At 41.5% G+C, this 17,748-nt stretch overlaps 1 protein-coding gene across 3 annotated transcripts in view; it reads left to right on the top strand.

The window, feature by feature from the left end:
• The first annotated feature begins 6,911 nt into the window (after positions 1-6,911).
• Positions 6,912-17,748, top strand: part of KITLG (KIT ligand) — a 96,592-nt gene continuing 85,755 nt past the window's right edge. Inside the window, exon 1 of one of the 3 annotated variants that reach the window (XM_070454309.1) lies at positions 6,912-7,389. In XM_070454309.1, the coding sequence (XP_070310410.1) occupies positions 7,375-7,389 (15 nt within the window). In that variant the 5' untranslated portion in view covers positions 6,912-7,374. The remainder of the gene's footprint in view (positions 7,390-17,748) is intronic. The other 2 variants (XM_020900245.2, XM_020900244.2) reach the window with 2 other exon arrangements.

Raw genomic sequence — 17,748 nt, 5'->3', positions numbered from 1 at the left:
GGACTAGCCAGAAAGTGTTTCATAAGTCATTTATGGAGACAAATGTTCTCCTCCTCATTCAAATAAGACTTTCTGTGGCCTCCATTCTTCATCTGTAGATGAACTGTGTAAACCACATTGATCAAAATTTATCAAAATTCTTTTCTAGTTTCAAAACCTAGAAATCGTGAAATAACTATTTCTGAAGTTTTTAAGGATTTGAAAGACACAAAAACATTTATATAAGTTGAAGGGAATAATTATACCTATTAAAAATAAAACTTTGAGTCAAAACATATTTGCTAACCTTTTAGTAAAAAAAAAAAAAAAATCACATGAAACTATTATCAAGTCCCCACGTACATATTCTCTTGCTTGAGTGTTCCCATCAAATTCCCACAGCTCATTGTCTTCTTTCGCTCAGCACATACTGAGAGTATCCTTCTCTCTTTCTCTGAATGAGGGCTCATGGATTACCAAATAACTTTCTCATTAATTGTAAGCCTAATGAATGTTATAAGGAGTGAGCAACCACTCTGCTTCTAAGAGGAAGTGTTATCTGAACCAGGATTTGAATGATGAAAAGGAGATTTCAGGCATAAAATAGAGAAAAAGCTACTCCATGCAAAAGGAACAATGTGAACACAGGAACAAAGGTGTCAAAGAGAAAATGTTGAGAAGTCCAATATGGCTAGTTGGAAGAAAGCAGCTAGTACAATTGATGAGTCTAGGGAGCTACAAACATGTATTGTGGCCAAATTGCAGGGAACTTCAGATTTTATTCTCTAGTTACGGAGAATCAGACTACATTTATAGACCGTGAGGTACTGTGCCTAGATTTTTATAGATGCTACTGTGATGTTGACAGTGATGATGAAGTGGATGGGAAGAAGAAAAGCCCAGAGATGGGATGACATTAGGTGAATCTGTTCAAATAGTTTTAAATGAAATTCATGAGCTCTGAAGTGGAGTAGTGAGGATTGAAATGAATGATACATTTGAGAGGAGATTATTGGGGGTAATTAAAAATTATGTTATAATTACTGAAAGCATTAAAATTATTTGTCAAATGAATTCATTAATGAATAAATGAGTTAATTCTACAATTTTTTTTTCAGGAATGTGATTATTTACTGTTGTTTTTAAATTGGAACTGTGATTAATTTTCAGGTACCTGTAAAGGGAAAGAATGCTGACTACCAATTATTAAAAGTATTTCCTATCCTTGGCAATATTTTCTAATCTGTATTCTATAACCAAGAAAAAATAAACGAGTTTGATAGTATTCCCTAAATATAAGAATTGTTGGGTTTTCAAAGAATACTCTGAACTGTTATCTTTCAGCATTTTTAAGGCTGGTCAAACCTGACATCAATAGGACAAAGGAAGCTTCACATTTTTGTAGCTTGTGGCAAATTCATAGGAAGAAGGTAACCTTTCCAAGTAACTTTAGCAGGAAAATATTTCAGTGGATTCTGATTGGTCCATCTCAAGTGATGTATCCATACCTCACCAATCAGAGGACTGGCCAGGATTCTAAACCCAGGCCTCTAGTGAAGGGGGAAGGTGGGGAACAAAGGCTTGTGGATGACAATGCCTCCTGAAAGACTTGGAATCATCTTGTGTGATTTCTACAAAAGAAAGTGGGATGCCGGTAGCAAAGGAAGAATAGGAGAGGTGCTGAGTAGGTAAAAAATCTTAACAATAGTCCACAGCCTGAATTAGATCATGCCTTTTTCACTCACCAACTGAGGATCTCGAATAAATTACTTAATCTTCTTGGTCCTCAGTTTCCTTATTGATCAAACAGAAAAATTATCTCCCTTACATGACTGTTGTGAAAAATTGGTGATATCATATAAGCTATGGGCCTTGTCCAATTACTGCCTCCTGTCTGGCATCAGCAAACTAATCAGAATAATATTTAAGAGATTCACGGTGTCCTGCTCACTGCACTAAACATTGAAGGTAAAATGATGAGTGAGGATAGTCAGAGTGACTTTAATAATCACACAAACAAATGTGAAATGGCCTCTGTTTTATAAATGCTATAAAAGAGGGGATTCATACTTGAGTTTCTAGTAAGAATGTGCATGCGTGCTAAGTCACTTCAGTCATGTCCAGCTCTTTGCAACCCCATGAACTACTGCCCACCAGGCTCCTCTGTCCATGAGATTCTCCAGGCAAGAATACTGGAGCGGGCTGCCATGCCCTGCTCCAGGGTATTTTCCCAACCCAGGGATTGAACCTGCATCTCTTATGTCTCCTGGCAGGAGAGTTCTTTACCACTGGCACCTTCTAATAAGGGCTTGCATGCTCAGTCGCTCAGTCATGCATGATCTTTGCAATCCTGTGGACTGTAGCCCACCAGACTCCTCTGTCCATGGGATTCTCCAGGCAAGAAGACTGGAGTAGGTTGCCATGCCCTTTTCTAGGAGAACTTACTGATGCAGGAATTTAACCGCAGCTCCTGGGTCTCCTGCATCACAAGCAGATTCTTTGCCCACTGAGCCACCTGAGAAGCCCCTCTAATAAGAGGGAGCTGATCAAATCAGAGGTTGGGGAAAACCTACTTGAAGAAGGGAATTTAGGAAATACTGAGTTGAGATCTAAAGAATAAGAAGATATTTATTAGGCGACAAGGAGCGAGTTGAGCAAAGTGGTGTAGGCAGAGGCAGAAGGAAGAGTGCCGAATGAGTGCAGGCTCTGCGGTAGGAGAGATTCTGAGGAATATCAAGTGGCTCTTGCCTCTGGAGCAGGAGCACTGCACGGACTGACTCTGGAGAGGCAGTGAGAAGCCAGACCTCAGAAGGTTTAAAGGCTTTGCTTTTTTTTTTTTTATTCCAAGAGCAATGGCAAGCCACCAGGGTTCTCAGCAGAGGAGGTTATGTGATCAAAGTGTTACTTCTAACAGAGGGCAACCAGAAGGGGTGAATGAACAAGAGGTGTTTCCTATGCAGGCAAGACTTACCAGACTTACTAAATTAAATCTATCTCTAAACAACATCAACAACAACATATGTTAAAGCTCAAAAGAAAAAAAAAAAAGCTTTCCAACAATTAATCAAAAGCAGCATGATGGACAAACTAGCACTGAATGTATGCAAGTAAAGACTAGATAATCATGGACAGACTTTCTTCCCAGTGTATCAACTCTTGAACTCCCTGAACCCTATAACAGGAAACTACTATTCTGCAAGAAAAAATTCCTGATGCTTCCTATCCATTTAGGGCATAGCCTTACCTCTTGTTCACTTTTAAGTAGCCCCTGGTTTCCTTCTGCTAAGGGGCTGGAGGCTGGCTCTTGTTTTCTCTCAAAAGCCTACCTTGAAGAAAGATCTGAGTCTTTCTGACCCACTTCTGACCTCCTGATGAACTTGCCCACAGTCTTCGATTGGTATGCTAGCTCTTCTAATTGCTTGGATATCTTCTTTTTTTGTTGTTGTTGAGTCTCTCAGTCATGTCCGACTCTTCTGGACCCCATGGACTGCAGCACTCCAGGCCTGCCTGTCTTTCACTGTCTCCTGGAGTTTGCCCAAGTTCATGTCCACTGCATCAGTGAGGTCATCTGACCATCTTATCCTCTGATGCCCTCTTCTCCTTCTGCCCTCCATCTTTCCCAGAATCAGGGGCTTTTCCAATGACTCAGCTGTTCACATCAGGTGACCAAAATACTGGAGCTTTAGCATCAGTGCTTTCAATTCTCCAACACTCTGTCTTCTTGACAGTCCAGCTCTCAAAACTATACGTGACCACTATCTAGGTACATCATAGCTTTCCTTCAAAGAAGCAATCATCTTCTAATTTCTTGGCTGCAGTCACCATCAGAATTGTAGCATCGTATGAAGGAAACAACAGATACAGAGTTATCGATGAGAAAGTCAATCATGCTGTTAATGGAGCTAAAAAGCCATTGACTGTGGAGGTGGAAGAAGAAAACAGAACTGAGAGGGAGAAGAAAGGAAGAAGGAAGGAAGATGGAGACGAGAGTGAGTCATTCTAGGAGATGAGCATATTGAGCACTGAGATGAATTATCCAGTTGATTGACAAGAAACTGGACTGAATTTCTGCTAGGTCTAAATTCTCTGGTTTCTTTAAACCTGTTCTAACCTATAGGCCATTTCCTCTTACTGGTTTCATAAAATTAGTATGGTTAGATAGATGTTGGCCAAGCTTCAGTAATTCTACCATGATGATTTTTGTCAATATCTATGTTCATTTAATATCAGTTTTATTTAATGTTATAAATTAAACTTCTTTTAAATTGACCCTTAATTTTTTTTTTCTAAAAAGCAGTCAACTTGGACTCATCTATTTAATATGATATATATGTTATGTGTGTGTGTGTGTGTGTGTGTGTGTTAGTTGCTCAGAGGTATCAGACTCTTGCTGACCCCATGGACAGTAGCCCGCTAGACTCCTCTGTCCATGGAATTCTCTAGGCAAGAATACTGGAGTGGGTTGCCATTCCTTTCTCAAAGGGATCTTCCTGACCCAGGGGTCAAACCCAGGTCTCCTGCATTGCAGGCAGATTCCTTACCATCTGAGCCACCAGGGAAACCCTATATATGTTATACATGTAAATATATAGTAAACATTTTAAAAATTCACATTTCAACTTATCCTCATTTGATAAACAAAAATGTAGTATCTATAGTCACTTGGGGAACCTTTACAATTAGGCATGCCACACTGTTAAATCCCTGATTGGACACAAGATCATAGAGCCTGCATAGAGTCTGAAATAGAATCAACCTTCCTCAAACTCATTTCCCTTTCCATTGGTCCATAATGATACACTTCAGGAGTGTAACTCCTTAGTGCGTAAATATATGCAACCCTTTGGAAGATTCTGGCAGACCAAAATTACTCCTAAAGGCTGGTTATATTAAGATTGGATTGCCAGGGAGGAGTCATTAGTTAAATGATTTTCCTCTACTGTCCTATTTGTTTCTGTTTTCACACTTCCACTCTGTTTAAAATGGTTTTATAGCACTGTTTTGACTGAAAGTAAGTAATTATTTAACACTCTGAACTTTGGTTGTGGTCTTTTTTCAAACACTTATTTTCGTAACTATGGAGGAGATAGTCTCCTAGCCAGAGATCTGTGGCTGCTTGGAATAAAGCACTTGATGAAGGATGTATAGTGAAATAAATCCACATTTCCACTCCATGTTCTCCTGGAACTTGTTTGCTATTAAGTGTGGTGTATGTTGAGTCACAACTGACTCTTTGTGACCCCCATGGACTGTAGCCCACCAGGCTTCTCTGTCAACGAGATTTTCCCAGCAAGAGTGGGTTGCCATTTTCTCCTCCAAGGGAAATTCCCAAACCAGGGATCGAACTCGTGTCTCCTGAGTCTCCTGCACTGTGGGCAGATTTTTTTTTTTTTTTTTTTAACTGATGAGCTGCCAGGGAAGCTCACATTGAGTGTGGCAGATAGAATAATGCCTGCACCTGCTGCTCCCAAACCCTTACCAAGATATCAATGTTCTAAGCTCTGGAACCTGTGAATATGTTATGCTAAATGGCAAAGGGGAATTAAGATTGCAGATGGAATTAATGATGCTAATCAGATGATTTAGGGGGCATACCCTGGATTATTCAGATGAGCCCAATGTAATCACAAGGTCCTTCAAAGCAGAAGGAGGAGGCAGAAGGGAGGGTCTGAGTGGGTGATATGAAGACTCAACTCACCATAACTGATTTTGAAGAGGAAGATGTCTGTGAGCCAAAAATTCTGGATAATTTCTACAACCCTGGACAAGCAAGAAAAGGAATTCTCCCCTAGAGCTTCTATAAGGAACATAGCCCTGTTAACATTTAGCCCCAAGAGATCCATTTTGGACTTCTGACCTCCAAACTGTAAGATAATAAATACGTGCTGTTTAACATGAATAAGTTTTGGTTATTTGTTATAGCAGTGATGGAAAACTAATACTTCATATTTTACCTAGTTTCTTATTTTTCACGATTATAGGTTTGGCATATTCATTTATTTAAAAAGGCTCACTGAATTAATTTGGAATCCTACTCATTAATCACTGAATTAATTTGGAATCCTACTCATTAAAATACCTAATTTCTAAATTTACATAATATTCTTTCTTTTAGATTATTGACATTAATCTCTAGTACATATTTTCTTCAAAGAATTAATAAAATGCTTTTTAGTGGTCTAAAATTATAAGAACAAATATAATGGGGCTTTAGAGAGTCAATAATTGTTTTAAATATTTTTAAAAGCTGTATAGCCAGGACTCTGGATTCAAGTTAAGTTCTGCCATTTACTAGCTGTGATTTGGGAAAGTTGACCTAAGACTGTTTCACCAACTATAAAATGGAAATAAAAATGACAAGACCTGTATAATAGATTTGTGGAGAGGATCTAAGTGAGATAATCGCTATAAAGTACTAGCACTTTACAGGCACAGCGCCTGGCATGTAATTAAGTGCATCATACAGTGGTTTTAGCTATTATTGTTGTTGCACTATCTGACTCCAAAACCTTCTCCAACAACAGAAAGTACAGGTTTCAAAACTGCCTGGTTCTATGGCCTGCCTGTTACCTACTGCTTCTCTTTCCATCTAAATTTCTAAAGCAGCAGCCGTAAATCACTCTGGAAACAGCATCTCCCTTAGCAACATTCAACTCTGAATCAACAATCATTTCGATGATTAAATATCCATTCACTAATTATTAAAAAAAAATTGGAGAGGGACAATGGCCTAACTATATAGATCCTAATTAAGCTTTTTTTCCCTAAAGCAGGACAAGGTGAATTCTTCGCTAGGCCCCCAGTGACCCCTCCCGCCCCGCCTCTGCAGTAGAGAGGGAACTGCCAGCCCTCTCCCAAGCTCAAGGTTTCTCGTGAGCCCCCCGGCCGTGCCAGGCTAAGAAGCAGATCAGAGACTCTCCGCGCCCGGCGCGCAGCGCGAGTGGCGGCTGCAGCGTGTTCACCTTCGTCCTAGGCGCCCCGGCGCCACAGTGGTCTCCCAGCCTTGCGCGCACCGGCCCCCCAGCGCCGGAATGCGCTTCGCTTGATCTGTCCAACTTCTGGGGCTCCAGCCGCCCTCCAGGGTCTGCCCTCCTGCTCCCCTGCCCCAGCCCGGGCTTGCTTCCCCGGGGCTCCGGAAGGGAAGGAGGCGTGTCCGGAGTAGGCGGGCGGGAGCCGTATAAAAGTGCTGGCGGCGCGCCGGCCAGGGCTTCGCTCACCGCCTCGCGCCGGGACGGGGATCGCCGCGCCAACACGGGCAGTGGAGAGGGCGTTGCGCTCGGGCTCAATGCGTGGACTATTTGCAGCCGCTGCCCATGCAGTATGCCGGAGCTCCAGAACAGCTAAACGGAGTTGCCACACCGCTGCTTGGGCTGGATCACAGCGCTGCCTTTCCTTATGAAGAAGACACAAGTAAGTAGGGCGCGCCCGGGAGCTCGCCAGCTCTCCAAGAAAAACCGTGCCCGAAGGCCGGCGCGTCCCGGCCCCAGCTGCCCCGGCGTGCAGGGCTGTGCCTGCCGGACTAGCCTGGAGGCTGCGGGGGAGGCGGGCGCGGCGCGCGAGCCCCAGCCGCCCGGCCCGGGTGAGCCTGGAGAGGAGGAGTGGAAGGGATAAGAGGGAGCGGGCATCAAGTTTGGAGCCATAGCCCGTAAGTTGGGAGCTGTCAGTCGGGAGCCGGCAATTCTGTAAGACAGAAAGATCTGTTCTTTGGCCGGAGAGTTGAAGTTATTCCGGAAAGGCATGTCCTTGCACGGGAGACATTTTCCCGTGGATTTCGGGAAGATTACACAACAGTTCCCCCACGCGCCACGCTCGATCACTCGCGTACTCAGATTTTTGTGTGGCTCCGGGGTGGGTGCCGGCCTCGTGCGGACTCCGGTGCAGCCGCGGGAACCGAGCCAATCGCGAGGTCCTTATTCGCCGCACTCAGCTGGGCGGAGAACCTGCCCCAGCAGCCGGGGAAAAACTTGGCTCCCGCGGCGTCTGCCAGTTTTGCGGCTCCAGGCGAGCTCTAGATAGGGTAATACCTCCACGTTGCACCCACTTTCTTCCATTACAGAAGAGAAAAAGTTGTGTATGTGTGCGCGCGTGCGTGTTTTAATGGGCACCTCTGGTGGTAGTTACGGAGGTAATTCCCAGTGCTGCAAATTTTGCATTATGCACAAGAAGCACAGAGGGTAGAGCACGGTCCAGGGATACAATTAGTTGGGATTTTTTTTTTTTTTTCCCTTTCTTTCCTTGTAGCAGATATCTCTGGCTTGTCCTTGATAAAGGGCCAGCGCGGCACTCCCATCCACAGCTTTTTTCGCCAGGTCTCACCTCTTCTTACTTCTCCCCTTAGGAATTTTTCTGTTATCTGCTGCGGGTTGGGTAAGGCTGCCCTCTCACCCCCCAGGGGTTCTGTCGGAGACTACAATTCTTGAAACGTGTCGAAGGGGTGGAAGTGGCGGGTGAAAAGATTGTACACGTCTTCAGTTTAGAATGTGTTGAAAATGCTTTATTTAATGACACGCTCAGTGTCACATTTTCAATAGACGTCTAGATCTGGAAAGGGTACCAACGCATTCAGAAGGGAGTAGAAAGACCCGAGCCCATTACACTGTGTGGAGAAGGGCAGCGGTTTGGGACTTGGCCTGGCAGAAAGGTTTGTGTAGTCTCTGGGGCAGCTGCCCAAGGCGGAGGAGGGGAGCGCAGCGCAGGTTTCTCTCTTGCAAGCAGGTTAGTTTATAGGCAGAGCACCTGGGATCGCCGCAGCGGGCTGTTGAAATGCAAATGTGGAAGACTGGCAACAGAAGTTTTAAAGTAATTGCTTGACTTATACATGCTTTCTGCTGTGTGAAATTAATAAGCATGGGCGGGGAACCAATTCTTTGTTACAGTAGCATCTGCTCACATGAATGGCAGTAGTGAGATCAGGGTGGAGAACCCTGCTACCTTCCAGTTCAGGAAAAGAGCCTAAACCTTCCTATTTAAACAGGATCTCTGGAGACAGATCAGGTTAATGACCAACAATCCAAAGGTGGGGGTGGAGGGGGCCTATGGGACCGTACTATCAAGCCAACTTAGACTCTGTAGGATTGATGATCCTTGCACCCTTGCTTGCTTTGCAAAACAAACGGTGAGCTCTGTAATCTCCTTTCTCACTTTGATTAAATAGCTGTGTAAATCGGATTACATGGAATAATTCCATTGAAAGCTAGAAAGAGGCCGAACTAGCCTGAAACTCCTTGGTGGTAGTGAATCAGTACTGCTGACCAGGGACGTTGGAGACAGGGAAGTATTTTAGAAATGTGACCTGCTCAGGCTGAGTAAAAGTGCAAGCCCTTTGGGGGAACTTGCTGATGCAGAAGGGCTGGAGGCAAAGGAGGGCAGTGCCCTAGTGAATGAAGGCATTCATTGCCTGGGATTTAATGACCTTCAAGGTTTCCTTTAAGGATACTTCTAGCAATTCCACATTCTTGCCACTGAAGAAGGAGACCCTGGAAATAACATGAAATCAATGAAGTAATCAGTGGAAATGGGGGAGGGTGCGTAGGTCCTCATTCATATTGTTAGATTTTCTAATCCAAAAGTTACAAAGAAATTTCCTAGTGCAACTCTGTATGGAGGGAAAGTAGCATAAGGTAATCTGGCATTAAGAGATGAGATCAATTGTTCCAGTCAATCTAATGTTATACTCGAAAAGGTGGAATAGCTATTAATATTCGGTAGTTGAAACAGTCATTTATAAAGATGGAATCAACTCCAAGTTCTGTTATAAAGCAAATAGTTGTGTACCCTTCCATTACCCAAGATATAAAATGAGAAATTAATAATAATATACTTGAATTATGCAGCTCTCCAAGAATCACAGGGACACCAGGCATTCTTGCCTTATAGTCAAGCTAAATAAATGTGGAAATTCCACCAACAACCACTTGGGGTGTGAAAAAACGATTCTTTCATTTATTTAGCACATGCAGTGGACCAGCAGATGGGCAATAATTACCCAGCAGGAGTCGTGAGGAGCAATTTGAACGGTTAAGTTTTAATCACAAGTCTACAGAAATGAACGTGTTTTGCATTTTTCAGATTTCTGGATGTATTTTATCCTTATTGTGTGGTTTTACAGTTTCTGAAGGGAATTGTGTCTCTGGCTTAGAACATCTATATTCGGTGTATAATAACAATTGGACATCTTAATTTGCAAGACCAATTAGAAAAGTGCTATCAGTTTAACAGGGCTGATCCATGTTTGTTGATGTACTTATATTTTAGTTTTCAGATGGTTTGTGAGAGTTTTCACAACTGCTGTCGGGTTTAGAAATATGAAGATAGGAAAATTTCATCTGGCAAATGGTGTAGAAAAGACCACGTTAGGCACACATTAGTTCTCAGAAGAAGTAAATAGAATGATTATTAGCTTTTGTTTTTCCAAAGAAGATGCCCCCCCCCCCTTTTTTTGTCTGTGTGAAGTTTGTCATCTGGGTTATGATACAAGGTTATAGAAAAATTTAACATTTATGAAAAGAGCATTTTTTAAATCTTGTCCTTAGAAATCACTCCATTTGGAATCTGTGCTTTGAACAATCCTAATTTATGTAGCTTTTAATTGATACATTCTGCCAAAACTTTGCAACTCAAGTGCTAAATCGATTACGTTTAACATAAAACAAGGAAAATAACCATATGTAAATCTGAAGGCCTGAGCCAAACCAATTAAAATTGCCAAGTTTTATTTATATCTAACTGCTGATTTGGAGATAGCAAATTGTGAGCCACATTTATTCTATAATGATAGGTGATTGAAATCTTTCCATCACCATCAATAATGTTAAAAAGAATAAATTCTTCCCCAAGTAGTTAGTCTGAATATGGGAGGCTCTTGCATGGTCTGGCCAGCCCCACTCCATGTGCCCTTCCCCATCCATGTCCAGGGAACACCTAAAAATAGTGAAGAGATCTTAACCTTAGCTTTTCAAGACTGATTCTAATTCCTCTTTTACCACTGGTGAGAAAAAATGACTAGGCATGTGGTTTAACATCTTGGGATTTCCATTTTGTAATCTGTACAATGATTATCAAATAGATATAAAGATTTGTAAGGATTAAATGAGATTTTATGTATCCCAGCACAGTGGCTTGCTGTGGTTACAGTCTAAATTTATTATCCCTAGAAGAAAGTTGCCTCCTGGCTCTCTTAAAAGCCAGAGATAAAACTAGCTTTTGCAGGTAAATGATGCTTAACCGTCAAAGCATAGAGACCAAATTTTCATAATCTGGATCTGTGGATTCTACTTTATAGGCTGATATGTGTCTGTACTCATCAAATCAAGAATGTGTGAAAAGAAAGGCTATCCATGGCATGGGAGGTGCTAAATTCTTAAAAATATTTTCTTTAAAAGTGAAAATGAGAGAGTGAAAATAGAAAAAGGAAATATTATCACTATCTCTGATTCACTTTCATATTTCTTCACTCTCGCTTTCTGAGTCCCCCTAGTATGAAATCTGAGGATTTATGTTATTCCCTTTTAGACTAAAGGGACTGGGTCAGCTTCTTGTCCTTGATGTTCCTGAACTTGCTCTTCTGAGTGAGGACAAGCATTCATGTCTGCAGGGTTCTTTATTGTCTTTACCAGGCAACATGCGGTGACATTTTTTTTTTTTTTCCAATTATGCAATTTTGGGAGATTTTTTTCCCCCTTGATTACCTTAACATTCCCTTTCGTAAATTAGGGTAAGGCATTTCGATATAAATCTGTCAGAATTGATCTTTTACCTTTGTTTTCTAGTACATGAATCATGAGCAGCTGCAGGAGACTGTCTTTTTGTTGTTAGTCACCTGTGTAGTCAGAACAATTTAGAAAACAAATTGAAGGAACACCAGGATGCTTTTCTGATATATGCTGCTTTCAGGATTATTTTGTTTGGACTTTGTCTCATAGAAACCATTGACTGTAGCCTTACTGATTTATAGATGCAGTGAGATGCTTTTGCCTTTTCACTTAATTATGGGCATGCTAAAATTGTTTACTAGGAGTGGGAGAGAATTGTCATTATCTATCTCTGCCTATTTTCCTCTGTCCAGAAAAATGGGGGTGATGGGGGTAATGCGATTTTCTTATAACTAGGCCTCAGGGACCTTTTTATAAAATCACCATGTGTGTCAGGAAGGACAGGAAGACTGTCCTTTATATAACTCTTTTGTCTTTTGACTGTATTTTCCTCTTTTTCTAGGTTGCTGCATTGACTTGGTTATTAGGGGCTGGAGTTCTTTTTTAGCATAGATACTATATGACTTTGGGAAGGCATTTGAATCTCTCTGGACCTCAGTTTCTTCTACTGTAAAATGAAAAAGTAGGATTAGGTGATTTCTCAGTGTCTTACACTTCTAAAATTCTCTATTTCTAAGGTTCTGGTAAAATAGATAATTTGGACCAGTTAGTGTTTAAGCTTCCATTGGTTCTGAGGCTCATGTAGTCATTGCTTTGGTGTGAATAGAAATCATAACCATTGTCTTATATATGGTTATGGAATATAACCATAGAACATATATATATATATATATATATATATATATATATATATATATATGGAAAATAAATCCAGTAGGGCAAAATGAAGGAGATTTCATTTTGGACTGCTCTACTTTTAGCCTTTTCACCTACTACGTGACATTTTTCTATAAAGAATGGTGTTTACCCTTCCTATTTTGGCAGTATCCCTCGTTAAAGGGGATCTTTCCTTTCTCTCTTCCAGTCTTTAAATTCTCTTAAGTGAAGAAGAATCTTAAGGCAAAGTCAGACAGCCAGAGAGGCCCTCTTACATAACTAATGTGTGCCTGCCTCCCCATATTAGCTTGTCATTTCTGCCCCTGCGGTCTCTAATAATCTGTGTGCCTGGAGTAGAAATGGAGAGAAGCTGATCCTGTATAGAAAGAGCTTGCGCGGAGGGTATCAGAGGCGTGGGTCCTGCACTAGACTCCGGTTCCAGGGCCAGTCACTGGGTCTCTGTAGTCTTGGGCGAGTTTCAGACAAGTCTTGGGCTAGTCGCTGAGTCTTAGCCGTATCCGTGCCCTAGTGTTAATCCTGAGAAGACAGTGAAGAGGAGAGGGGTCTGCAGCTGGAGACGCAGAGGCTGAGAAAGGAGGGAGCAGCTCTTCTGCCTCCAGGAGAGGCCGTTCCTGAGGATAGCTCGTTGCCATCTGAACCTGTCCGTGCCCTGGCTTTTGCAGGTCTCTGGAACACCTCTTCCTCGCCACTTTTCCTTCGCTTCTCTTGCCGACTGACAGAGTTGGAACCTGGGACTAGCCTGGTAGCCAGCAGCTGGTTTTCCTTGGCAGCCAGAAGCCACTTGGCTCATGATTGACATGAAAATATTCAAAGATCAACTGGACCCCCCCCCCCCCTTCCAGGCAAAAGACTATAAATTCTGCAGAAAATAGAACTGTGGCAGTGACAACATTGTACCATTTGCACTCAGCATCAGCAAAATCTAGCGAGCTTCCTAGTAAAACCGTGTTCAGAATTGAGGCAGTGATCCAGATGCTTGACAAAGCAGCAGGGGCTCTTTCGGTTATCTGGATGCAAGAATTCAGCACTTGACTTTGCAGGTGTAAGCTGTTGCCTTGGGGCTTGGAGTGCAGCTGATTAGAATGTAGTCTCTAAGAGGGGCAGTTAGGGTGCCTTTTCTGTGTCCCTGGCACACAGACAGCAGCTCAGAAATCTGACAGTTGCCTTGCAAATAATGCCTTTGCTCTCCAGGGTGACCATGCAAAAGAGCGTGCAAGACAAGAGCAAGTGCAAAGCTCCGTCACTGCTCACTTGCGAAAGCAAGCCCCAGCCTCCTTCACCTTTGCAGAAAGGGTGTCCCCCTTGTCTAACGTACCCTGACTGTACACCGTGTCACCGCCGGAGACCGGGGAAGAAAGAGCGTGACCTGGAGGGGGCCTTGTTTGTCTTATACACACGTGCTCTCTTGCCCTTTCAGGAGCAGTAGTTCATCTTTTGTTTAAAAGCCCTGTGGGTGCTTAGCACTTTTGCCTCTTTGTCACCTTGACATGAAATCTCTGAAGGCAAGGACCTTTCCTTTCAAGTGTCTTTACCAAAAGTCCAGGACTGAATCACATCTGGTAATTGGCCTGTTTCTTCTAAATGCCAGTGTTTCAGTGGTGGTAAACCAAGTTGCCTCTAAACATTACAGCTTAATAGGGGTAATCTATTGTCACGGACTCTGTTGTGCTGCGTTTTTGACTGTTTACTTGGGGTCCCTTTCTGAAGCCTTCCTAGATGCCTTATGAAAACGCGCATCTGTTGATTTCCAAGAAGTGTTGCAGAGAAAGTAGGTTGTGTTATAAAGGCCTTGCCTGTCTCCTGGAATGTGTTGTCCTTATAAGAAAGAGAAGAAAGATAGCGCGAAGTCGTGTCCGACTCTTGCAATCCCATGAACTGTAGCTTGCCATGCTCCTCTGTCCATGGGATTCTCCAGGCAAGTATATTGGAGTGGGAGGAATTATAGATGGCTGTTAAAATTGACATTCAATGCAGAACTTTAGATGGGAGGAGGGAGGAAGGGTAGAGATGGATTGCAAAACAAACGCTAGCAGTCGCACATCATTATTTATGGTTCTGTGTAAACCTACAGTTTAACACTTCTGAAATAGTCACTGCATTAGGGATTTCCATTTTTGATGACTGACTGAAACCTCTGTGGTTGCTTTTGCTTGGATCTCTGGCAATTTTAGAAAGCTGCTACCTTCAGCCAGCCCCACCCAGAGATCTCTGATGTGTTCTGTTAGGCAGAGAATGAACTCAGGTCACTCTACTGCTTGTTAGATATATTATTATCATGCTACAGGAACTGGCTCTGTGCTTTCTGCATCCAGATGGTCCAAAGTGGCAGCTAAAATGCTGGGATAGTAAAGAAGTCAGAAAACATTCATGAAGAATCCAAAAGAAGTTATTAGCATAATGTTTTTTATACTGGATGAAATTAATTCTAGGTAGAAAAGTATAGAACTACAAAGTAGGGTTTATTTAATCCTTCCATTGTTATGCAACAAATTGTAACACTATTGTTTTTACTTTTTCTAATTCTTAACCCCTGCCCAGGAAGGTATTTTAAAACTTTAGGACACATTTGTTTATAAGGTACTGTAGCCATAATGGTGCTCTATGTCTGAACAGAGCTAGGAAATAGTGAACTCTAAAAAATAGTCCCCCATTTGAAACTCGGATCTTTTACATTAAACAATTCCATAGACTTCTAACCCCCAAGTTGATTTGACTGTTTATTTTTTGCATTTCCGTATAAATGTCACACATAAATGATTTGGCTTGAAGGAATGGTATTTACTACAGTTTGTGTCAAGCATTTGGCATTTAAATGTGTAGCCATTTTAAATAGCTTTCATGGTTATTTTGTAAAATCAGATCACCCGGATAATAAGATTATGCCAAAATAGCACTTAGTAGAAAGCAGTTCCCAGATGAATGAATTCAAAGACCTTGTCTTCTTCAGTCCCATTTCACAGATGAGGAAACCAAGATAAAGTTTTTTCCTTGTTAACTCAAAGGGTTTTCTGGTCATGATTACACCCAGAAATTCAGCTAGCACTTCCTCAGTCCATTAGTGCAGCTTATTCAGAACCTCAAAGATACATGTTCTGCTCATAAGAACATTAAGTTAAAAACAAATACAATCAGATATTAAAAACAGCTGCCTGTAATAGAATTTGGCAACAAAAATTTTGTGATTCCAGGTTCATACTAGAGACTCAATGATAATAAATGGAATGTTGTAGAATGAATACATGCCTGATATCAGGTTAAGTGCCAATAACCTGTTTCAGAAGCCTTTTTCTTTATCTATTTTTTTAACAGACGGCAAATTTTAACTACTGTCCTGGCTCTGTCATACACAGAAATATCTGATTAATGATTGGAAAGGCTACTTCGGTCCCCATTTACAGCATTAATTTTCAGTGAATATGCACTATTTACTAAGCAAAACTGGTGGGCATGTGAGAATACAGAAAACACTGGACTGAAGCAAACATGATACTGGTTCTGCCACTTACTAGCAGTATGCTCTTCAGTAAGGATTTCTCTCTGAGCTTTACTTTCCCAGTCTCTAAAATAGGTGCAGAAATAACTACCCGTGGGTAGTATTGACATCGTGATTAAGTGAGATAGACTGTGTAACGGCAGAGGGTCTTGCTCCTAGTAAATAACCATTTCCTTCTCAGCAAGAAGAGTGAATCAGTCACAGAACCTTTCAGCAAATCCACATACTGAAAGACATAAATGCGTTATTCGCATTTCCTGACTTTGGGTATAGGGCTTGCATGAGTAAGCGAATTAAAATAATAGAGCTTGGGATAGTTGGGGAATTTGAGATTGATACATACACACTGCTATTTTGAAAATGGATAACCAACAAGGACCTACTGTATAGCACAGGGAACTCTACTTACTTAATATTATGTAACAACCTAAATGGGAAAAGAATTGAAAAAGAATAGATGCATGTGTATGTATGACTGAATCACTCTGTATACCTAAAACTAATACAACATTGTTAATCAACTATTACTCCAACATAAAAGTTAAGGTATAAAGCTTTATTTTAACTGCCTTCTTTATACACAGTCTGCCTTCTTTAGCACTCCTAGAAGATTAAACAGAATTTTCCTCCAATTTTCCATCCTCCACCTCATTTCTACCCTTGCTACAGTGGTAACAGGTATACAAAATGGGCCAAAAGACAAGCTGCTTAACAGAAGGAAAAATGAGGAAATAAAAAAACTAGTTAATAAGTTAGTATCCATTGATTACTCACCATAGCTGAGGCACCAGGCCACAAACTGCAGAGGAATTTCTCATTTGATTCGAGCCACACACACACAAAATCTTATGACGCAGATATCATTATTGATAACATTTTTTCAACAAATAAGGAAACTAAAGTTCAGAGAGATTAAGAGGACTTGCCCAAGATGTTAAGTGGGGAAAAATGCACGTAAGTGGAAGAGTTTGGATTTGAAGCCAAGCCTGTTTAATTCTAAAAACTAGATTCCACTGAACCACGTCAATGGAATGCACCTATGTTTAAATATACATATAATCTGTAAGGCTTGAGACTTTAAAAAGAAAAAAATGTGTGTGTGAAGATGATGGTTTTTTAATCTTATAAGGGGAAGGCTGAGCAGGCAAAGCAGAGCTCCTGGGGTGAGTGAAGCATTGCTTCTGACTCAGCTCTCAGGACCACCCAGTAGTGTAAATGGCTGTGACGCTCAGTAACACTCCCACAGTCTGGGAGCCCAGGCTTGGTCCTCAGTCTCCTTAGCCATCAGATGCTTGCCTCTGCTGACCCATTGTGAGGGAGGCCACTTGTTAACTGGAAAAATGCCATTTTATTTTATGGAATTAAGAATCACTGCCAAATTCTTGGTGTCTGTCAAATAAAATGGTACTTTTGTTGGCAGAGGGGAAGGTTGTTAAATATTTGAAAATTGTTGCAAAATCACTTCTTGGGAGAAGAAAGCTGTTTCAAGGATTACTTTAATCAATTTGCTCTGACTCTCTTTTCATGTTGTTTATGAAGACAATTTTCAGTGACTGTGGTCATTTTTGGAAAACTACTGAATAGTGTCTTTATGCTTATGTCTAGTTGCTAAAGCTACTAGCTGTTAAAGTTGTGACCTTTGCTTTGTAATTCCCTATCAATCCAACTGCATGAATAGTAAAAATTCGTTTTCTGCTTTGATGTTATGATTTTTTGCGACAAATGACT

Source organism: Odocoileus virginianus, chromosome 24 (genome assembly GCF_023699985.2).
Source record: "Odocoileus virginianus isolate 20LAN1187 ecotype Illinois chromosome 24, Ovbor_1.2, whole genome shotgun sequence".
NCBI lineage: Eukaryota > Metazoa > Chordata > Mammalia > Artiodactyla > Cervidae > Odocoileus > Odocoileus virginianus.
The sequence above is the reverse complement of the archived record's forward strand: the minus strand, read 5'-3'. Positions and strand labels throughout refer to the sequence as shown.